Source organism: Palaemon carinicauda, chromosome 31 (assembly GCF_036898095.1).
Source record: "Palaemon carinicauda isolate YSFRI2023 chromosome 31, ASM3689809v2, whole genome shotgun sequence".
Classification (NCBI taxonomy): Eukaryota; Metazoa; Arthropoda; class Malacostraca; order Decapoda; family Palaemonidae; genus Palaemon; species Palaemon carinicauda.
Window position 1 is genome coordinate 22,229,591 of NC_090755.1, and position 17,716 is coordinate 22,247,306.

The 17,716-nt window shown below is 35.2% G+C and overlaps 1 protein-coding gene across 1 annotated transcript in view; it reads left to right on the forward strand.

The window, feature by feature from the left end:
* The window catches only part of LOC137624899 (carboxypeptidase B-like), a 50,320-nt gene that overhangs the window by 31,705 nt on the left and 899 nt on the right, over window positions 1-17,716 (forward strand). Inside the window, exons 7-12 of the mRNA XM_068355834.1 lie at window positions 10,228-10,373; window positions 10,617-10,701; window positions 11,721-11,836; window positions 13,934-14,023; window positions 14,455-14,539; window positions 16,263-16,390. Of these exons, the coding sequence (XP_068211935.1) occupies window positions 10,228-10,373; window positions 10,617-10,701; window positions 11,721-11,836; window positions 13,934-14,023; window positions 14,455-14,539; window positions 16,263-16,390 (650 nt within the window). The remainder of the gene's footprint in view (window positions 1-10,227; window positions 10,374-10,616; window positions 10,702-11,720; window positions 11,837-13,933; window positions 14,024-14,454; window positions 14,540-16,262; window positions 16,391-17,716) is intronic.

A 17,716-nucleotide genomic window follows, 5' to 3' on the forward strand; every position in this document is an offset into this window, starting at 1 on the left:
TCATGAGGGCCTTGTCTTCAAAATCAAAGAGTTGGGAGTGGGTGGGTCTTTTCTTAGCATCATTATTGAATTTTTAAGTAATAAATCGCAAAGAGTTGTTGTTGATGGGCACCATAGTGAGTATAGGTCCATAAGAATGTAACATCTAGTGTTCCTTAGGGTAGTGTTCTTGGCCCTTTTAATACTATATACACAGGACACGTAGTTTAGCCTAGAAAACGAAGCTCCTTGCATATGCAGATGATGCTACTCTCTTTGCATAAATTCCATCCCTTGAATGTAGATCAGGGGGTTGCTGATTCCCTTAATAGTGATCTAGCTAAAATTAGCTAAAATCATCATTTACTTTTGAGAAACTCATTAGGTCTGTCTCTTCTTCAGTTGTTAAAAGAAAAGGCTTATTGTGAAAGTCTTTTAAGATTTTCGGAGATCAATCTAAACTATTTTGAAGTCTTTTAATTCTTTCATTCTACCTTGTTTCGAGTACTGTTCTTCTGTCTGGTCTTCAGCTGGTGAATCTCATCTTAATTTGTTGGACAGAAACTTACGGTCTATTAAATTTCTTATTTCTGATCTAAATATCAGTCTCTGGCACCATCGTTCAATTGTTAGGCTATGGATGTTGCATAAGATTTTTCATAATTCTGACCCTCCTTTATATTCAGATCTTCCCAGAAAACACCATCCTGTTAGTAAAACTGCAGTTAGTTCTAATAAACTTCCCTTCTCCATCATGAGGTTCATTACTACACAGTATTCTAGAAGTTTCATTCCAGCTGTGACCAAGTTGTGGAATGATCTTCTTGATCAGTTAGTTGAATCGGTGGAACTTCAAAAGTTCAAAATAGCACCGAATGTTTTTATGTTGATTGATTGATTGAGTTTACTAGCATCTTGTCATTCAAGATAATTGACCCCGATATTATTTGTTATAAATAAAGAATAAAAGGAAATTCAATTTAAAACAATAAAAGTAAATATGTCCTTATAAAAGTTAAATAGCTTTCAGAAGACCTGCGTCCGAAATAAATCTATAAATACCGATAGCATGGCATGACACATCATATCCAAGAATCTTGGCAATGATGAATGGGCCATACTCACCTCGAGCCTCAAACAGATATATATTTCCTAAGGTACTAAAATTGGGGCATCCTGGCAATAAGTGCCGCACTCTCAAGGGTACCAAGCTGTCATCGAATTATGGCTAATGTTGGCCAGTCATCAGAAATTCATGTGTAAACAGAGTGTGAACAATGCATAGACACCAAAGAATAATCTCCTACTTTCAGTGGATTGATTGACTGACTTTAAGATTTCTGGTATCCTGATATCTAAGGTCATTGACACCGATATCATTTACTATATATAAACTATAAAACAATATTCAATTAAAAGTAAAATAGCTTTCAGAAAAACTTCTTCTGAAATAAATCTAAAAATTCCGCTGGCATAGTAGGACACATCATGTCCAAGAATCGTGGCAAGGATGAACCTGCAATCCTCACCTTGAGCCTTAAACAGATAACTATTTCTTAAGTTGCTATAATTGGGGCTTTTAGTCAACAAATTGCAATACAGTTGGTGTTGGCCATTTACCAGTAACTCGTGTCAACCGAGTGTGACCAAATGGAGACAACAAAGAGTAGTCTCGGACTTTCAGGGCATTACGTTATATTGCCAAGGGGATATAACATTCGTTACTTCTCTCATCTTATTTTCAACTAAATTATCCCAATGTTGTTACCAATTATTATGAAGGAAATTCTTAATGCAAGGTAAAAAAAATCATTACTGAGAATGGGATACCTTCTTGGCAGCAACTCGGCTGCAGCATTCTTTGCCAATAAATCTACCCTCTCATTTCCAGACACACCTATGTGTGCTGGAACCCAACAAAATCGAACGGTTATACCACTCTGTCCAATAATAAAAAGCCACTCTAAAATCTTTAACACTAAAGGATTATTGGAATTAATAACTTATAAAGCTTGTAGGACACTTCTTGCATCACTAAAAATGGTAAAATTGACCTCGTCTTTTAACGCTATTTTCTCAATAGCGGTTAGTATGCCATATAGTTTGGCAGTAAATATAGAGGATACTAGAGGAAGTGCAACTCTACAATTAAAAGCATTGCTATGTACTTCAAATATAATACCAGCATCAGATTTGGAGCCATCAGTATGTATAAAAGTTGATTCTCTATGTTCTTCAACATGTTCCATAAAGAGCAACCTGGCTTCTAAGTCAGTCATGTTCTTTTTTATACCAATAAAATATTTACAAAAAGATAATTCTGGTAATTTCCGGAGGGGGGATGATATCCTACATGGGAGCACTTTATTTCTACCCATATCTAGACTGTCTAAAAATGTTTTTACCCGGAAACCATAATGTTGAGGAGATTTTGGGTGCAACTCAAAATATATACAATGCTTTACAAGCAGTCTGACAAGCAAAAGAATTATGAAGTCTTTGCAACCTAAACCAATACCAAACAATAGAAGAATTCTGGTAAAAGTCTATAGGTAATTTTCCAGCGTCAACAAGGAGGCTTGGGATAGGCGAAGTTCTAAAAGCTCCGGTGGACAATCTGATACTAGCATGGTGTATAGAATCTAACACTTTTAATCAGCTTGGGGTGGCTGCGGAGTATATTTCACACCAATGTCTAATTTTTGAAAAAAAAAAAAAGGCCTTGTATAATGGGACAAAACTTTTGAAAGATTCAGAGCCTCAAGAAACTCTACTTTTAATGGTTTTAAGTGAGGAACCCATGTCAGCCTACAATCAAATATCAACCCCAGAAATCTAGCTTCACTTACACATGGATTCCATTGACCTTTGATGTATAGATCCAGGTCTGGATGTACTCCCAGAATACGACAGAAATGGACAACAGTAGTTTTGCTTGTCGAAAACTTAAACCCATTCATATCAACCCACTGAATAATTTTGTAAATTGGGATTTATAGTTTTCTCTCAACCATTTCCCTTCTAGCTCTAGAAAATGATATGGAGAGATCATCTACAAATAGTGTTGAGAGAATATGTTGAGGAATAACTGAGGATATCCCATTAATGGCTAGGGCAAATAGGGTTACACTTAGCACACTACCCTGGGGAACTCCTTCTTCCTGACATTTCCTTTACGATAGAGCTTCCACCCACTCTCACTTGAAAAATTCTATGAGAAATAAAAGATTGGATGAACAATGGTAGCTCTCCTTGTAATCCCAAATTATGAATGGTTTTAAGTATACCATATCTCCATGCAGTATCATATACCTTTTCAACGTAAAAAAAAAAAAAAACAGTTACATGGTGCTGTTTGGAAGCAAAGCCTCAAGCCATATCAACACATCCGTCGCGTGCATTTTCTTAAATCCACACTGAATAAGTGATAAAATACCATTCTTTTCCAGGTACTACATCTGTCTTACACTGACCACCTTCTCCATGATCTTATATAAACAAGATGTCAATGAAATTGGTTGATAGTTTGCTGCTAAAAACTTATCCTTCCCGAATTTAAAAAAAAACTAAAATAATGGCTTATTCCCAAACACATGGATACCTATGATCATGCCATATCTTGTTAATAATGCTTAAAATAAATAACTTGGTATTAACAGGTACAAGTTTAATCATTACATATGGATTCCATTTGGTCCAGGGGCTGTATTATTACAAGTAGCAAGTGCGGAATCAAATTCTCTTTCAGTAAAAGGAGAATTGTATGACTTCCCCTCGTGTAGCAAATTTGAAATTTTATTTTCTTCAATGCTCAAAGCTGAAGCACACTTACACGATACATTTGAGAAATGATCAGCCAGGGCATTGCTAATCTCAGTTGCTTTAGTCACATACTGACCATTCACCTTCAACACTGGTGTTGGGTTGGGGGTAAGTTTGCCTGCTATCTTTTTTACTTTCCTCCATACAGATGTTGGTGTTCTACTGTTGACTGGGGATAATTTAAGTTGGCGCCTAGCTTCTTTCATGGCACAATGGAACTCTGCTCTAAATTTTTTGTATATTATCAAATTCTCCTCTGTACGGCGTCTATGCAAATCTATTCAAAGATTTTCTTGTGGCTTTGTGCAAAGCAGTTGATTCTGAAGACCACCAGGGGACTGGTCGTCATTTGAATAAACCTGTGGTTTTGGGAATCAAATTGATTCATGCTGTATGGAGAGATCCATTCAGTAAATCTATGGCATTATCAACACTTTCAAACTATTCTGCACTCCCCTCGATTTCACTTAGTTCACAAAATTTAACCCAGTCCGCCTTCTCAAAATTCCATTGTGGCATTCTTTGTAAAGGGGAGACCATTGTTGGTGTTTATGATGATTGGTGCATGATCACTAGTGTGCCAATCCTCTAATGTCCTCCAATCGAAATCAAGAAGACAGAGCTTGCTTGCAATTGAAAGGTCAATGCATCACAAAATACCTGTCTGAACATGAAAGTGTGTGGGCTATCTTGTATTAAGTAGTCCGAAATCCTCATTTTCCAAAATTGGCAAGAGTCCGAAATCCTCATTTTCCACAATTGAGTCCGAAATCCTCATTTTCCACAATTGGAAAGAGTCTGAAATCCTCATTTTCCACAATTGATGATATATTGCCCCTGGTGTTTGCTAGAACATTACCCCACGAAGGATGTCTACCATTGAAATCTCCAACTAATAGAAAAGGTTGAGGGAGGTGTTGAATTACATCCTACTAAATTATCATACAAAATGTTATTTGGAGGCAAGTACTGAGAGAATATCATATAATTTCTCCCTATATCAATTTGTACAACCACTGACTGCAGAGGTGTACGAATAAACAAAGATATTTGGGGAACATCTCGACGAACGTATATGAGACTTCTGCCATGGCTCCCTACTCGTTAATCATTTGGTGTCTTATAGCTAATATACTTGCGCAGACAAGGAGCATTATCATCAAGTTTGCTCTCTTGTAGACATTTAGTTATGGCAGAGTGCTGATGAATGAGGAGCTTAAGTTCTTCATATTTGGCCTTTAAACCCTGACAATTCCATTGCAAAATGGAGAAAAAACTATGGTTTTATTTCTGGAAGACATCTTGGATGAGGTCTTCCCATTTGCAGATTTTGGTTCAGCATTATTTCCTATTGTCTTCTTAAGAAGGTCTTTTGACCTGATTGTTGAGGGGGATAGTAGACCTCGCCTTGATTTTGGATTCATTTAAGTTGTTTTCTGAAATATCAAAGACAAAACATCATATCTATTTGATGTCGTATCTTTGGTCTTCTTAATGGAAGGGTGTGAGAGAGATGGAGGTTACTCTCTTTTCCGATTAAAAGGTGGTGATTTATCAGGTTTCAGCATCTTCCCCACTGCAGATGCACCCGAGAATTCTGTTTTATGTGAAACCTCCATCAAATCAGGCAAAGACAGAGACTGGGAGAGGTTAGTATTTTCCTTTGTAATGGGGGACAAAGGTTTAATAGCGGTTGGCAAAGCCTTAGGATATGATATTCTTGCCTCATCATGCAGATTGTTACCTGATGGCGCATTTTTTTTGTGAACTCCTGACAGTAATAGGTGGGCTAGATGTCTCTTGCATTAATTTTCCTCCTGATTTCAGTGCCTTGGCATAGCTTGTTGATCTATTCAATAGTCTCTTGGCATAACAAACACTTATATGTTCAATAATGGATTTATTGAGGGCAGCTTCTTCTTATATTGTAGGCATCTCCTGTCAGTAGATTTATGATTAACATTTTAAACACCTGGCCTAAAGTGTACACTCTCCATGGTGATGTTCGGAGCAAGTGCTACCCATTTATTTCCTTTTTGCCGACTTTTGAAGGGTGTCTAAATTTGAACCAATTGACACATTGAAGTGGCTTCTGTTTAAAAGGTCGAACTTTAATCCTTTCATTTTCAATCATAATGTGGAAAGGTATATCATTATCCTGGAAAGTAAGGATAATCATGGATTTCCTAGGAACCTTATGCACCTCCCACTCTTAATGGACACATTATTATTATTATTATTATTATTATTATTTGCTAAGCTACAACACTAGTTGGAAAAGCAGGATGCTATAAGCCCAAGGGCCCCAACAGGAAAAATAGCCCAGTGAGGAAAGGAAACAAAAAAAAATATTTTAGGAACAGTAACACTGAAATAAATATCTCCTATATAAACTATAAAAACTTTAACAAAACAAGAGGAAGAGATATAAGATAGAACAGTTTGCCCAAGTGTACCCTCAAGTAAGAGAACTCTACCCCAAAACAGTGGAAAACCATGGTACAGAGGCTATGGCACTACCCAGGACTAGAGAAAAATGGTTTGATTTTGGAGTGTCGTCCTCCTGAAAGAGCTGATAACCATATCTAAAGTCTCTTCTACTTTACAAAAAGTTAATTTCTAAAATAAAAAATTCAGTATTAACAGGTACATTTTAATCATTGCATATTGAATTCCATCGGGTCCAGCGAAGCAAATGCATTTTCAAATTCTTTCTGTAAAATGAGCATTGTAAGATTCTACTGTTCTACTGTTGACTGATGAAACGAAAGATACCCAAGATTGCCGGCTAGCTTCTTTCATTGCGCAACAGAATTGTGCTCTACATTTCTTGTACACAATTAAATTCTCTTCAGTACGGCATCTAGAGAATCGAGTTAAGGATCCTCTTATGGCTATGTGCAGGGCAGTTAATTCTGAAGACCACCAGAGGACTGGTTGTCATTTGAATAACCCTGTTGTTTTGAGAACTGAATTGACTCCTGTTGTATGAAGAGTTCCATTCAGTAAGTCTATGGCATCATCAGCACTTTCAAAGTGTTCTGCATTCCCTTCAATTTTGCTTAGCTCAAAAAATCTATCCCAGTCCCCCTTGTCAAGATTCCATCGTGGCGATTTCTGTAAAGTTGGACATCGTTGGTGTTTATAATGACTGGTGCAAGATCACTAGTAAGCCAATCATCTAAAGTCCTCCAATCGAAATCGAGAAGGCGCAATTAGAGCTTGCAATTGATAGGTCAATGCATAACAAGGTACTTGTCTGAACAAAAAAGTGTGTGGGCTCTTCTGTATTAAGAAGACCTACATCTTCATTCTCCACAACTGATGATATAATATTGCCCCTAGTGTTTGCTAAAACATTCATTCAAATCTCCCAATAAGAGAAAAGATTGAGGGAGTTGTTGAATAACCCCTACTAAATTATCATACAATGTTATCATTTGGAGGCAAAGAGAGCAGATTATGTATTTTCTACCCCTATCTATTTGTACAACCATTGCCTGCAGAGGGCTACAGATAGACAAAGATATTTGGTGAACATCTCAACGAATGTATACTAAGACTTCTGCCATGGCTCCATAGTTTTTTATTAAATGGTGTCCTTTAACTAACATACTCACGAAGACTAGGAGTACTAGCATTGAACTTACTCTCCTCGAGACGTACAATTACAGGGGATTACTCATGAATGAGGACCTTCAGTTCTTCATATTTGGCCCTTAAAGCCTGACACTTCCATTGCAAAATGGAGAAAAAAAACGAAGGTTTCTTTTTTGGAAGATACCTTGAAGGAAGTCTTTCCATTAGTAATTTTTAGTCTAACACTATTTCCCTGAGGTTTCATTTGAGAGGGTCTTGATACATTGGGTTTTACGTTTGGCTTTTTCTGTGTCCTTTTAATCTAATTGTAAAGGGGGACGGTGGACATCAACTTGAAATTCTGATTGACATTGCCTTCCAGTTAATAAGAAACACCAACAGACAAAATATCAAATTTATTCAATGTCATAACTTTGATGTTTCTTCTGTAAATTCAGACAGGTCCTTATTGAAGACAACTTCCCTTCCGTAACTAAAATTTAGGTGTGGTCTAACATCTATTACCACACCTGTTTGTGAGGTGAGACGGTATTACCGATTGCGTGCATGATTTGGCACGGATGAGGAAGCTATTTTTTTCCAAAGCGAGATATATCACCTGGTGCAATGGTTCCTACCTTTTCCTGAATCAATTTGCAAATTTTAAAATAATTCTCCGTACTCCCTTTAGGCTTGGCAACAAGCCACATTGATGGTTTTGGCTTTCTCTGGGAAAACATAATTGAATCAAAATCTTTTTCAAAGCAGTCAGCAGGGTCTACACATCCAAATCGTTCAGTACCTTATCACAAAGGGTACCCATGACATTTTAGTTATTAATTTCAATATCATTGATGTTATATATTGCATTAAATGCTTTGCCATGATTTTTTAAGATATCTATGAAGGCAATTTTTAATTTTCAAGTTTCATTCTTATTTCTTTTATCAATATTTAAATATTTTATATAGCTCATCATAATCAGTATCTATTGGAATTTGGGTAACATGAAGGAATCAAAGTATCCCTGTTACTCATCTTACTTGGTTTTGAAACAGTAGTAGAGGGGTCATTTTTTGTTCCTAGGTCGGCAGCAGAATTTTCCTTAATTAAATTAGAAAAGGTCGTCAATGGTGTCTGGGGTTCGCCGTCTGATCCAAGGATACAGGAACATTAAGTTTACAGATTCATTTTTTTTTTTTGAGAGGGAGGGATGAGGTAATAATAATGAAAAAAAGACAATGGAAAAAATAAGTATAAGGGAAAGAAAATAATAAGACTGTCTCAAATATCAAAGAAGACCCCATTATCCTTTCATGGAATTAACTTTTCCACAAATGACACCAGCGAGAACTGCCTCTCTACTGTGCACTCCCTACCATACCACTATGATTAGAGTGGCTCAACTGTATGCCAAACCCACTTTGATGGGAATGAGAGCATTTCAAGAATACAATCATCCCCGCTTTAATTATAGTGGCAGGCGATTCGCAAAGAATGGCGAGAGTCCATCTCTATGAAACCGGCCAACCCCTGGAATACGAAGGCCAAGATTTTGATCAAGAATAGTTCGGCGTGCCAGTATGGGAATACCGACACTCCTAGGTGTCCCAACGATACTGGGTAGCTGGAAAGACCATCACAGTTCCCACAATTGATTCTGAAGAAAAATTACAATCCTGGATACGATGTCCCTTCATAAAATCTGAACAGTGAAATGCGTAAGAGAGTTTTGACTCCAAAGTTGGAGACAGTTGATAAATATGAAGGAGAATGAAGCAATTATAAGTGATAGAAACAGGATGAGAGAAATTTAGAGTCAAACTGAGAACAAAAATGCCCAGCTTGAGAGGCCTCTTACCTGTTACAAGGCTTCAACACGGAAGTGATATGCTGTGGTGAAGTTCAGTGACTTCATCAAGGCATTCTCTTGTTAAGAGGGACATTGCAGTCGTTAACCCCCTTAAGTGAAGATTTTTTATTGGTTATCTTAGTGTTGTCAGGTATAAGAGGAAAGAGGAGAATGTGTAAAGAATAGGCCAGACTATTCGGTGTATGTGTAGGCAAAGGAAAAATGAGCTGTAACCAAATCCTGCTACTGCATCTGGTCAGTCAAAGGGCCCAATAACTCTTTAGCCATAGTATCTCAATAGGTGGCTGGTGCCTTGGCCAACCTACTTTCATCGTTCAGAAAAAAATTTCTTAGTAATCGTTTGAAAGGTGGTTGTGATTTAGCTTTATTCCACAAAATTTTACAGTAGTTAATCTTTTTTTTTTTTGAGATTATACCAGGCTTCAGCTCTTCTGGTCAGGAACAAAGGGCACCTTTAAGATAAGATAATGTCTAAGATATACAGGAAATTAGTCAGATATCTTCATGGTCTTAGTTATCCAAATGGACCTATTAGCTGACACATTGTTTTGTTTGGCATTTGGATTTTTTTCAGTTTGGCCTTTAAGGCATATTTGGATCAAAATTATACCTTGAACATATTAACAGATATAGTACACTAAAATCTACTTATTTCAGAGAGTAATTATTACTTTCAAGTCTATTATTATTATTAATTATCATTATTATTAATTAATATTATTACTATTATCATTATTATTATAACTTTATATTTATTCTAGAAATATATTTATATAAAAATGTGTTAAATAGAGATCGAATTGTGTTTGAACCACGTAGGGTATGCTACTTTTAAGGGTTAAGCACGGATTTGGTCAAAGTTCCTTGTCTGCTCATGAAATCAATATATGAGAAAAATGGCTTACATTTTTACAAGGTTCCCACAAAAACTTTTTGTACCATTTCAATTTCATGAATGCTTGTTTGATTTTCAGGTATACATGCTCGGGAATGGGTTAGCCCACATTCCGCGTTGTATGTTATTCAAAATCTTCTTACTGCTACAAGTTTTACAGAGAACCTTGAATGGCAAATAATACCTATGCTTAATCCGGATGGATATGTTTATACTTGGGAAAGTGTAAGTTGAGCTGATATTTCCTTACAGTTTTCTCCTTTGAATTTTTGCCATACTATAAGAAATTGCTTTGTAAATAGGACTATATTTTGACTGTAAGTGCTCTTTTTTTTTCTTCTTTTTTCTGCAAGACACCATTTCAAGAAATTTTGACTGGTGAGTCATGTACAGCTTCTCAAAAACTATAAAACAGTTGGATTTATACATATTTGTTAGTTTTGATAATTCCAATCTTTCATCAATCAGAATCGTCTATGGCGCAAGAACAGGGCATCTCATTCCACATGTCCTGGTGTTGACCTCAACAGAAATTTTGGATATCAATGGGGAGGTAAGACTCTTCTATAATCTTAGCTTGAGAATTTCTTTATGTACATTCCTTAGAGTTGGTGGTGTAGGCCTAAAGGAAAGAACAATAGAACTGCATGTTAGGGGAAAAAAGAACAACTGATGCTGCAGAAGGTAAAGATAAATTGTAGTTGCATAGATTCAGTGTTCTAGTAGAATGATTTTGGCTTGAGTTAACAAAATAGATTTTACAACAAAGGATAAAACAGACATGAGGCCTAAAGGGAATGAAGCTTTGTATCACTGGAACAAGTACTTTTAAGAGGCAACTAAATAATGCAAGAGTGGAAAAAGATTAAAGAATGGAAAGGTTCCCCAGAACCGATTGAATCCCATTTGAGATGCAACCATGTGGTGGCAGTTTGACTGACCAGGGTAAAGTAGGTCTAGCTTAGGGGAAGGCCCTAAGTGAATAGTTGGTTACATGTTATGGATACACTGCAAATATCATGGATCAAATTTTCTCTAAAAGTCCACCCCCCGCAAAAAAAAAAAAACGGTTCTTTTCAACCCCCCCCCCCCCCCCAACCCTCAAGATGTTGGTGAAAGTCGAGCAGGGAAAAATTATACTCAAATGAGCCAATTTATGATTGCTTAAAATGATAGACGATATATACTTACGACAGCCTGATTCCAAAATTTTTTTTGATAGTAAAATAAAATAAGATTCTATACCTAGAAAGAAATGTCTTTGTATAATTTTTTAAATAAACATCCTTTAAATACCTTGCCATATTTCAATCATATTTTTTCTAGATTACTTGCAAAGATTACAAATCTCAGTTTCACTAATATAAGGGGACTATGCAAGTGAACAAGACTGTCAGGAAGCACAACAATCGATGCTGTGAAAGGACTCAGAATAATGAGAAGGATCACAACTGAAGCATTGAACCAATGAAAATTAAACCAGCAAATGTTAAATGCCAACTGTATTTGTTGAGAGCGATTGAAAGTATTCATCATAAATCTAATAAATAACAATTTTTCCGCTTTTTGAAGGCCTTGGTACAAGTGATAACCCTTGCAGTGATATCTACAAGGGACCTTCAGCATTTAGTGAACCAGAAAGCCAAGCTCTCAGAGATACCATGTTGCCCTTGGATGGAAAAGTCAAGGTATAGTAGCATTCATATTTATTTGATATGATAAAACCATTTGATGATGTTTAGCCCTAGTTTTGGTCTTGATGTCCCCAGACAGGCCAATTCTAAATTCCTAAAATAAAAAAGAAATTAAAACTGGAATAAAATCAGCAATTAACTTCCTAATTCCCCTATCGTTTTCTTTAGCTAGAGATATGTCCAGCCTTGCTTCAGATTTTTTGAAAAAGAATTATCAGTTATCTTAAATGATTATCTTTGTAATTTGTTAACTTTAGCACAAATTTAATTCATATATTTTTTTTATCATAACGAGTACTGCATTTAATAAGTTTTTCATATACGCAGCTACTCTTGCTGGATTCCTTTAAGTGGCCCGGCCAGTATGCCAATATATGGGGGTATACGACGAAAAACGCAAAATCCTGAAAAAATTCACTGAATTTCGTATGGCAATGGAGAATATGTATACAAAATATTTTGTCAAAATTCCTCTTACTTTCATAGTTACAGGGTAATTAGTAAAAGTAACTCAATAAGCCAAAAACTGATCCCTACAAGAAAATTCAATATTTCTTCTGTTATCGTAAATTTTTCTAATCATTACATTTTATTATAAAACAAATTGTGACCAATGGCATCGGTATAGATTCTATGAGTCACAAGACAGGAAGTTAATTTTACACCCTTCAGTGCTCGCACAAACCTCAGAGTGTACGTTTGACTTTGACCTCTGACATTCGCTCGCTTTCACGTTTGTTTTTCTTGGTTTAAGCAAGAATTTCATCATGCCCAAGAAGAAAAGACAATTTCAACATCTTGGTAACATAAGGAAGAAGAAATTTCACTCTAATAAGAGTTTAGAAGTGGGTAATATCGGCAATATTAGTGGAGTTAGTGAAGAAGAGAGAGTGTGTTGTGGATGAAAGAGCAACCAGGTGCCTAAAAAAGCAAAATATTGAACAAAGGGATCTTCATTCATGATTAAATTATGATAAAATTTTTTTAGTTTATTAATATCAAAAAACGAACATAAAATTTCTAATAATCATGTCTTGTGTAAAAATACAAAGAAAAACTTTGAACGCCCATATCTCAAAACTATACCTATTGACTTTCAAATTCTATCTTCTCCCTTAGTTTTGAAGATATAGCATTGAAATTTGGTATATAACTTAGAAAGACATTATTAAACAATCAAATAGAGCTCTTTTTTCCGATTTTTGTTTCACATTTATTTTCTTAGTTTTTCACTGATTTATAGGGTTTAATTTTTAACCATAATGAAAAAATTCATATCTACCAAATTATGACTTAGGAATAAAATATCTTTTTTATTGGAGGTCTACATCAGGTCTATATAGGATAGTAATACCAGGTCCTAATATCAAGTATCAAAGGAGAAGATAGAATTTGAAAAACACTAATTTTCAGGATAAATCACCCTGGCAAAGCAAAATTGAAGGTCAGAGGCAAAAAAAACCTACTCTCGATTTCTGGCCTGAAGCCCATCATTACAGATACGGGGAGGATGATTCCATATTTTCTTAGTCTCAATTCTAACAGGCAGGTGTAGCTTACACCTGTACCTCTATATCTGTTTTGGTGTTATCCCACGGGTCCCTACCATCTGGGAAGTATACTCGAGCTGTGCTGCTATTGGAGAATGTTTATTTCCTATCCAACATATGATACTTTCTTGTTATTCTCAAGCAGATAAACCAACCAACAAAGAGACAAACAAAACACAACTCTTGCTTATGGATCCTTCAAATAACAACTTCCCATCCCCTACATGTACAGACTCCAACGCCCCCCCCCCCGCCCCCCCCCCCCCCCCACCCTTCCGCACTGTTGATGACCTCTATCAATTCAATTAAGGAAACATCTGTTGATGACCTAGGAGGTAATGATAATCACTCTTCCAATGTTCAGAAAAATTATGGTGATGTAAGCAAATTGATAGTCACTCATATATGAGACATAGCACTTAATTGTCAAGTACAATTTGGTGTGCTGCTAACCAGCAATCAAAATAATAAGAGGTACATAACTAAGAAAAATTGAAAAACTAATTTGATGAAGTATTATATGAAACCCTTTCCTTTTCAGGCCTACATAACCTTCCACTCATTTGGGCAATACATAATCTACCCATGGGGTTACTCGACTCAAGTTATACACCCACTAAAAGCACCCATGGTAGGATTTTACAGTATACTTTTGTATGATTGAAATCATCATTTTCCACCTTATTTTCCTTACTTTTTGATAAACTTGAAGTGATTTGCTGATGAAAGAACAGTGTGGATGCAATGATTCTTGAAAATTATACATAAATTCCTTTGTACTCTGATGATTTTGATGGATTGAAAGGATCTTATATTCAATATTTTATTTGAACGTTTAGCACTATAAATAGGACTTGGGATTTTTTACTTTTAGATTTTTACGCTTCAACTTCAAATATCCATGAAAATGAATTCATTTACTGTGCAGTATCATAATGTCAGTAATCTACATACTCTATTTTTTCAGTAAGATGTCTAAAATTTGTAATCTTTTGTGACTGGTGTAAATGTAGATGTTTCAAATTTCCCTCAAATATATTTATAAGAGGTTTTAATCTTCAGCATCAAGCTGGAAAAGTAATGGCTCGAAATATTAGAAAACAGACTGGAGCGATGTATCGTGTTGGTAATTCTGCTGTTTCCTATTGTAAGTAAACCTTAAAATAAGCTCATGTCTTTGTTGCCCTATTGTTAGTATATCTTAGTACTTTACAGTACAAAATAACTCAAGGACTTATGATAGATCCGAGGGGAGTATAAAGACCAGAAAAAGGAAAGTGTTGTAAAGAGTAATCATTTTGCTCACTGTGTGCTAGGCTACTTCAAATCCAAGTTGAACCTTATATTTAGTTGGAGCATCCTAATTCAATAGTCAATTAAGCTTATAGAATCCACGGAAGTAAGAATAACATAGCAATGCCATTCAAAATATGTGAAATGAAAACATTCTACGTGAATTTACACCATAATTATGATACGGAACTGCAATTAAAATCAAGACTTTCTACCAATCCATATGTTCCATGTGCATATATTTATGTGTATTGCAGCGCAGATGTAGGCCTATTAAAATGAGATGATAATGATTATTTAGTCCTTTCATTGCTTTTAGTAGCCTACCATTATAATTATGTATAAATAATTGTGACCTGGGGACTATTAGGTTATGTTAGGTGTGGTGTGTTAGGTTCTGTGGCCTTTTAAGTTTCAAAAATGTTAAATAATCGAGCGTTTTCCTGTTTTTGCCCACCCAAAGTCCCTGGATACTATCTGTGTCCGTTGGAAGGGGTGGGGGATAGCAGAAGAACGACTAATTTGCGGTGGAAATAAAGGTCAAATTCGTTGAAAGCACACTATTTACTGAAGGAAAAGTCGTTTTTCTTCCATAAGAAGTGTTTTCTCGTGTTAAACTAATTTTACCCGTTAAGGTATCCCCACTCAGAAAGGATATATATATATATATATATATATATATATATATATATATATATATATATATATATATATATATATATATATATACATATACATATATATATACACACAACTTATTTAAATATATATATATATATATATATATATATATATATATATATATATATATATATATATATATATATATATATATATATATATATATATATATATATATATATATATACAGTATATATATATAAATATATACATATACACATATATATATACACACACACACACACACACATATATATATATATATATATATATATATATATATATATATATATATATATATATATATATATATATATATATATATACAGTATAATTGTGTGTGTACCACCAGCTAAGCTCGCCTCTCTCCAATACTCTTTGCATGTTCACAGAATCAACATATTTTATTCGTCTCTGTCTCTTATGAAATAACCAACTTCTGATATATATATATATATATATATATATATATATATATATATATATATATATATATATATATATATATATATATATATGATGCAAAATAATCAACGTTCTAAAGATGGGAAAATGTAAACAGCTTACCGCAAACTTAAAATCACTGAAGCTGAAATGATTTTCACTTTCTTTTTTGTAAATTCGGGTTCCATAATTTAATCTTCTAATTTTCAAAAATAAAAAAAAATATGAGAAACAGAATTTTTAGTTCATGTGATAAAATCTAGTAATCCTGCTTTATTATTGTGTGTTTTGAAAAGAGTAAGTTTTTATGTTGGATAACATATGGGAGGGAGGAAGTTTTACCAGACAGTAAGATAGATTGGTGCAAAATTTCAACGAAGCCTTTTTCAGTGTATTTAGAATAATTTTTAGATACAACTGATCCGAGATATTTAGCAAATTTATATTAACAGACCCTGCAGCTGGAGCCTCTGATGACTGGGCTTCTTATGCAGTGAATGTTCCATACGTGTATACAATTGAACTAAGAGACACTGGGTCCTATGGCTTTACCCTTCCTGCAGCTCAGCTCTTGCCAACGGTGAGTCATTATTCTTTGCTCTTTCATTACAGCACAGCAAATCCAAGATATCTTAATGTTTGCTTATAATATTTAATAAGCCATTTTCTTTGTATTCATTAATTCAAGGGTTGTGGTGGCCAATGTGGTAACGTCCCTAACTGGTAGCGCCAGACTGGGGTTCGAGTCCCGCTCAAACTCGTTAGTTTCTTTGGTCTCTGCAACCTCACTATCCTTGTGAGCAAAGGATGGTCGGTTTGGGGGAGCCTATAGGTCTACCTGCTGAGTCATCAGCAGCCATTGGCTGGTCCTCCCAAGTCCTAGCTTGGGTGGAGAGGGGGGGCTTGGCGCTGATCATATGTATATATGGTCAGTCTATAAGGCATTGTCCTGCTCGATAGGGCAATGTCAATGTCCCTTGCCTCTGCTATTCATAAGCGGCCTTTTAGCCTTTATCCACTTAATTTTCTTCTTCCTCTCAATATGAAGTAGGGCTACCACAACTTGTATTTTGTTGGGCTATTCTTACTTGGTCCTTTTTCGTTGAGCATGTATCTCATAACCAAATACATTTCTATTTAAGCCTTTCTAGTCTCATGATAAACATTGTTTATATCAAGCTATATTTATCTTTGATTCTGGCATATTTTCATTTTTCCCAGTTCATCTTCAAAATCAGCTGTTCGTTCATCGTACAGAAATACAAATTTATGAAACAACCCTACGAAAAACAAATTATTTCTCGGAACAAAACGCCTCTCTGTAGAATACCAAGCAGAAGAATATGTGAAGAATCCCAAGTGAAATACAAATAAAGCATCCTCAGTAAAGCCGAGTATGAACAGGATGTGACGGTAGATAAGATGCATACATGTATTGTAAACAAGAGAAAAGGTATAATGGTGCAAGAGTACAAACATATATTTGGATTGTGAGGAGGAGTGACAATACACACTTACATACAAATTGGTTAAAGAGATGTGATAGAAGTAGAACAAATACTGTTCTTGAAAGAATACTATAGTATATCCTGATGGAAAAATTAATGGCATGTGTTCAGATGGGGGAAAAAATAGCTGTTTATCAAATTCAGTGACAAGCGTACAAGATCTAGATTGTATACTATTCAGTGAAGAACTAAAATTGTGTACCCTCTCATTGTAGTACGGTTGTCGCTGGCACTGGTAAATCTAGTCAGAATGTTTTTGTTTTTACAATCTGGTTAATCTGATTGCAGTAAACACACAGAACAAATGCATTACCATCTCTTTCTTTTCTTAAGATAATCATCGGTATTCTTTCAATTACAGTATCTGTCACACCTCCCATACTTATTTTTGATCAGTT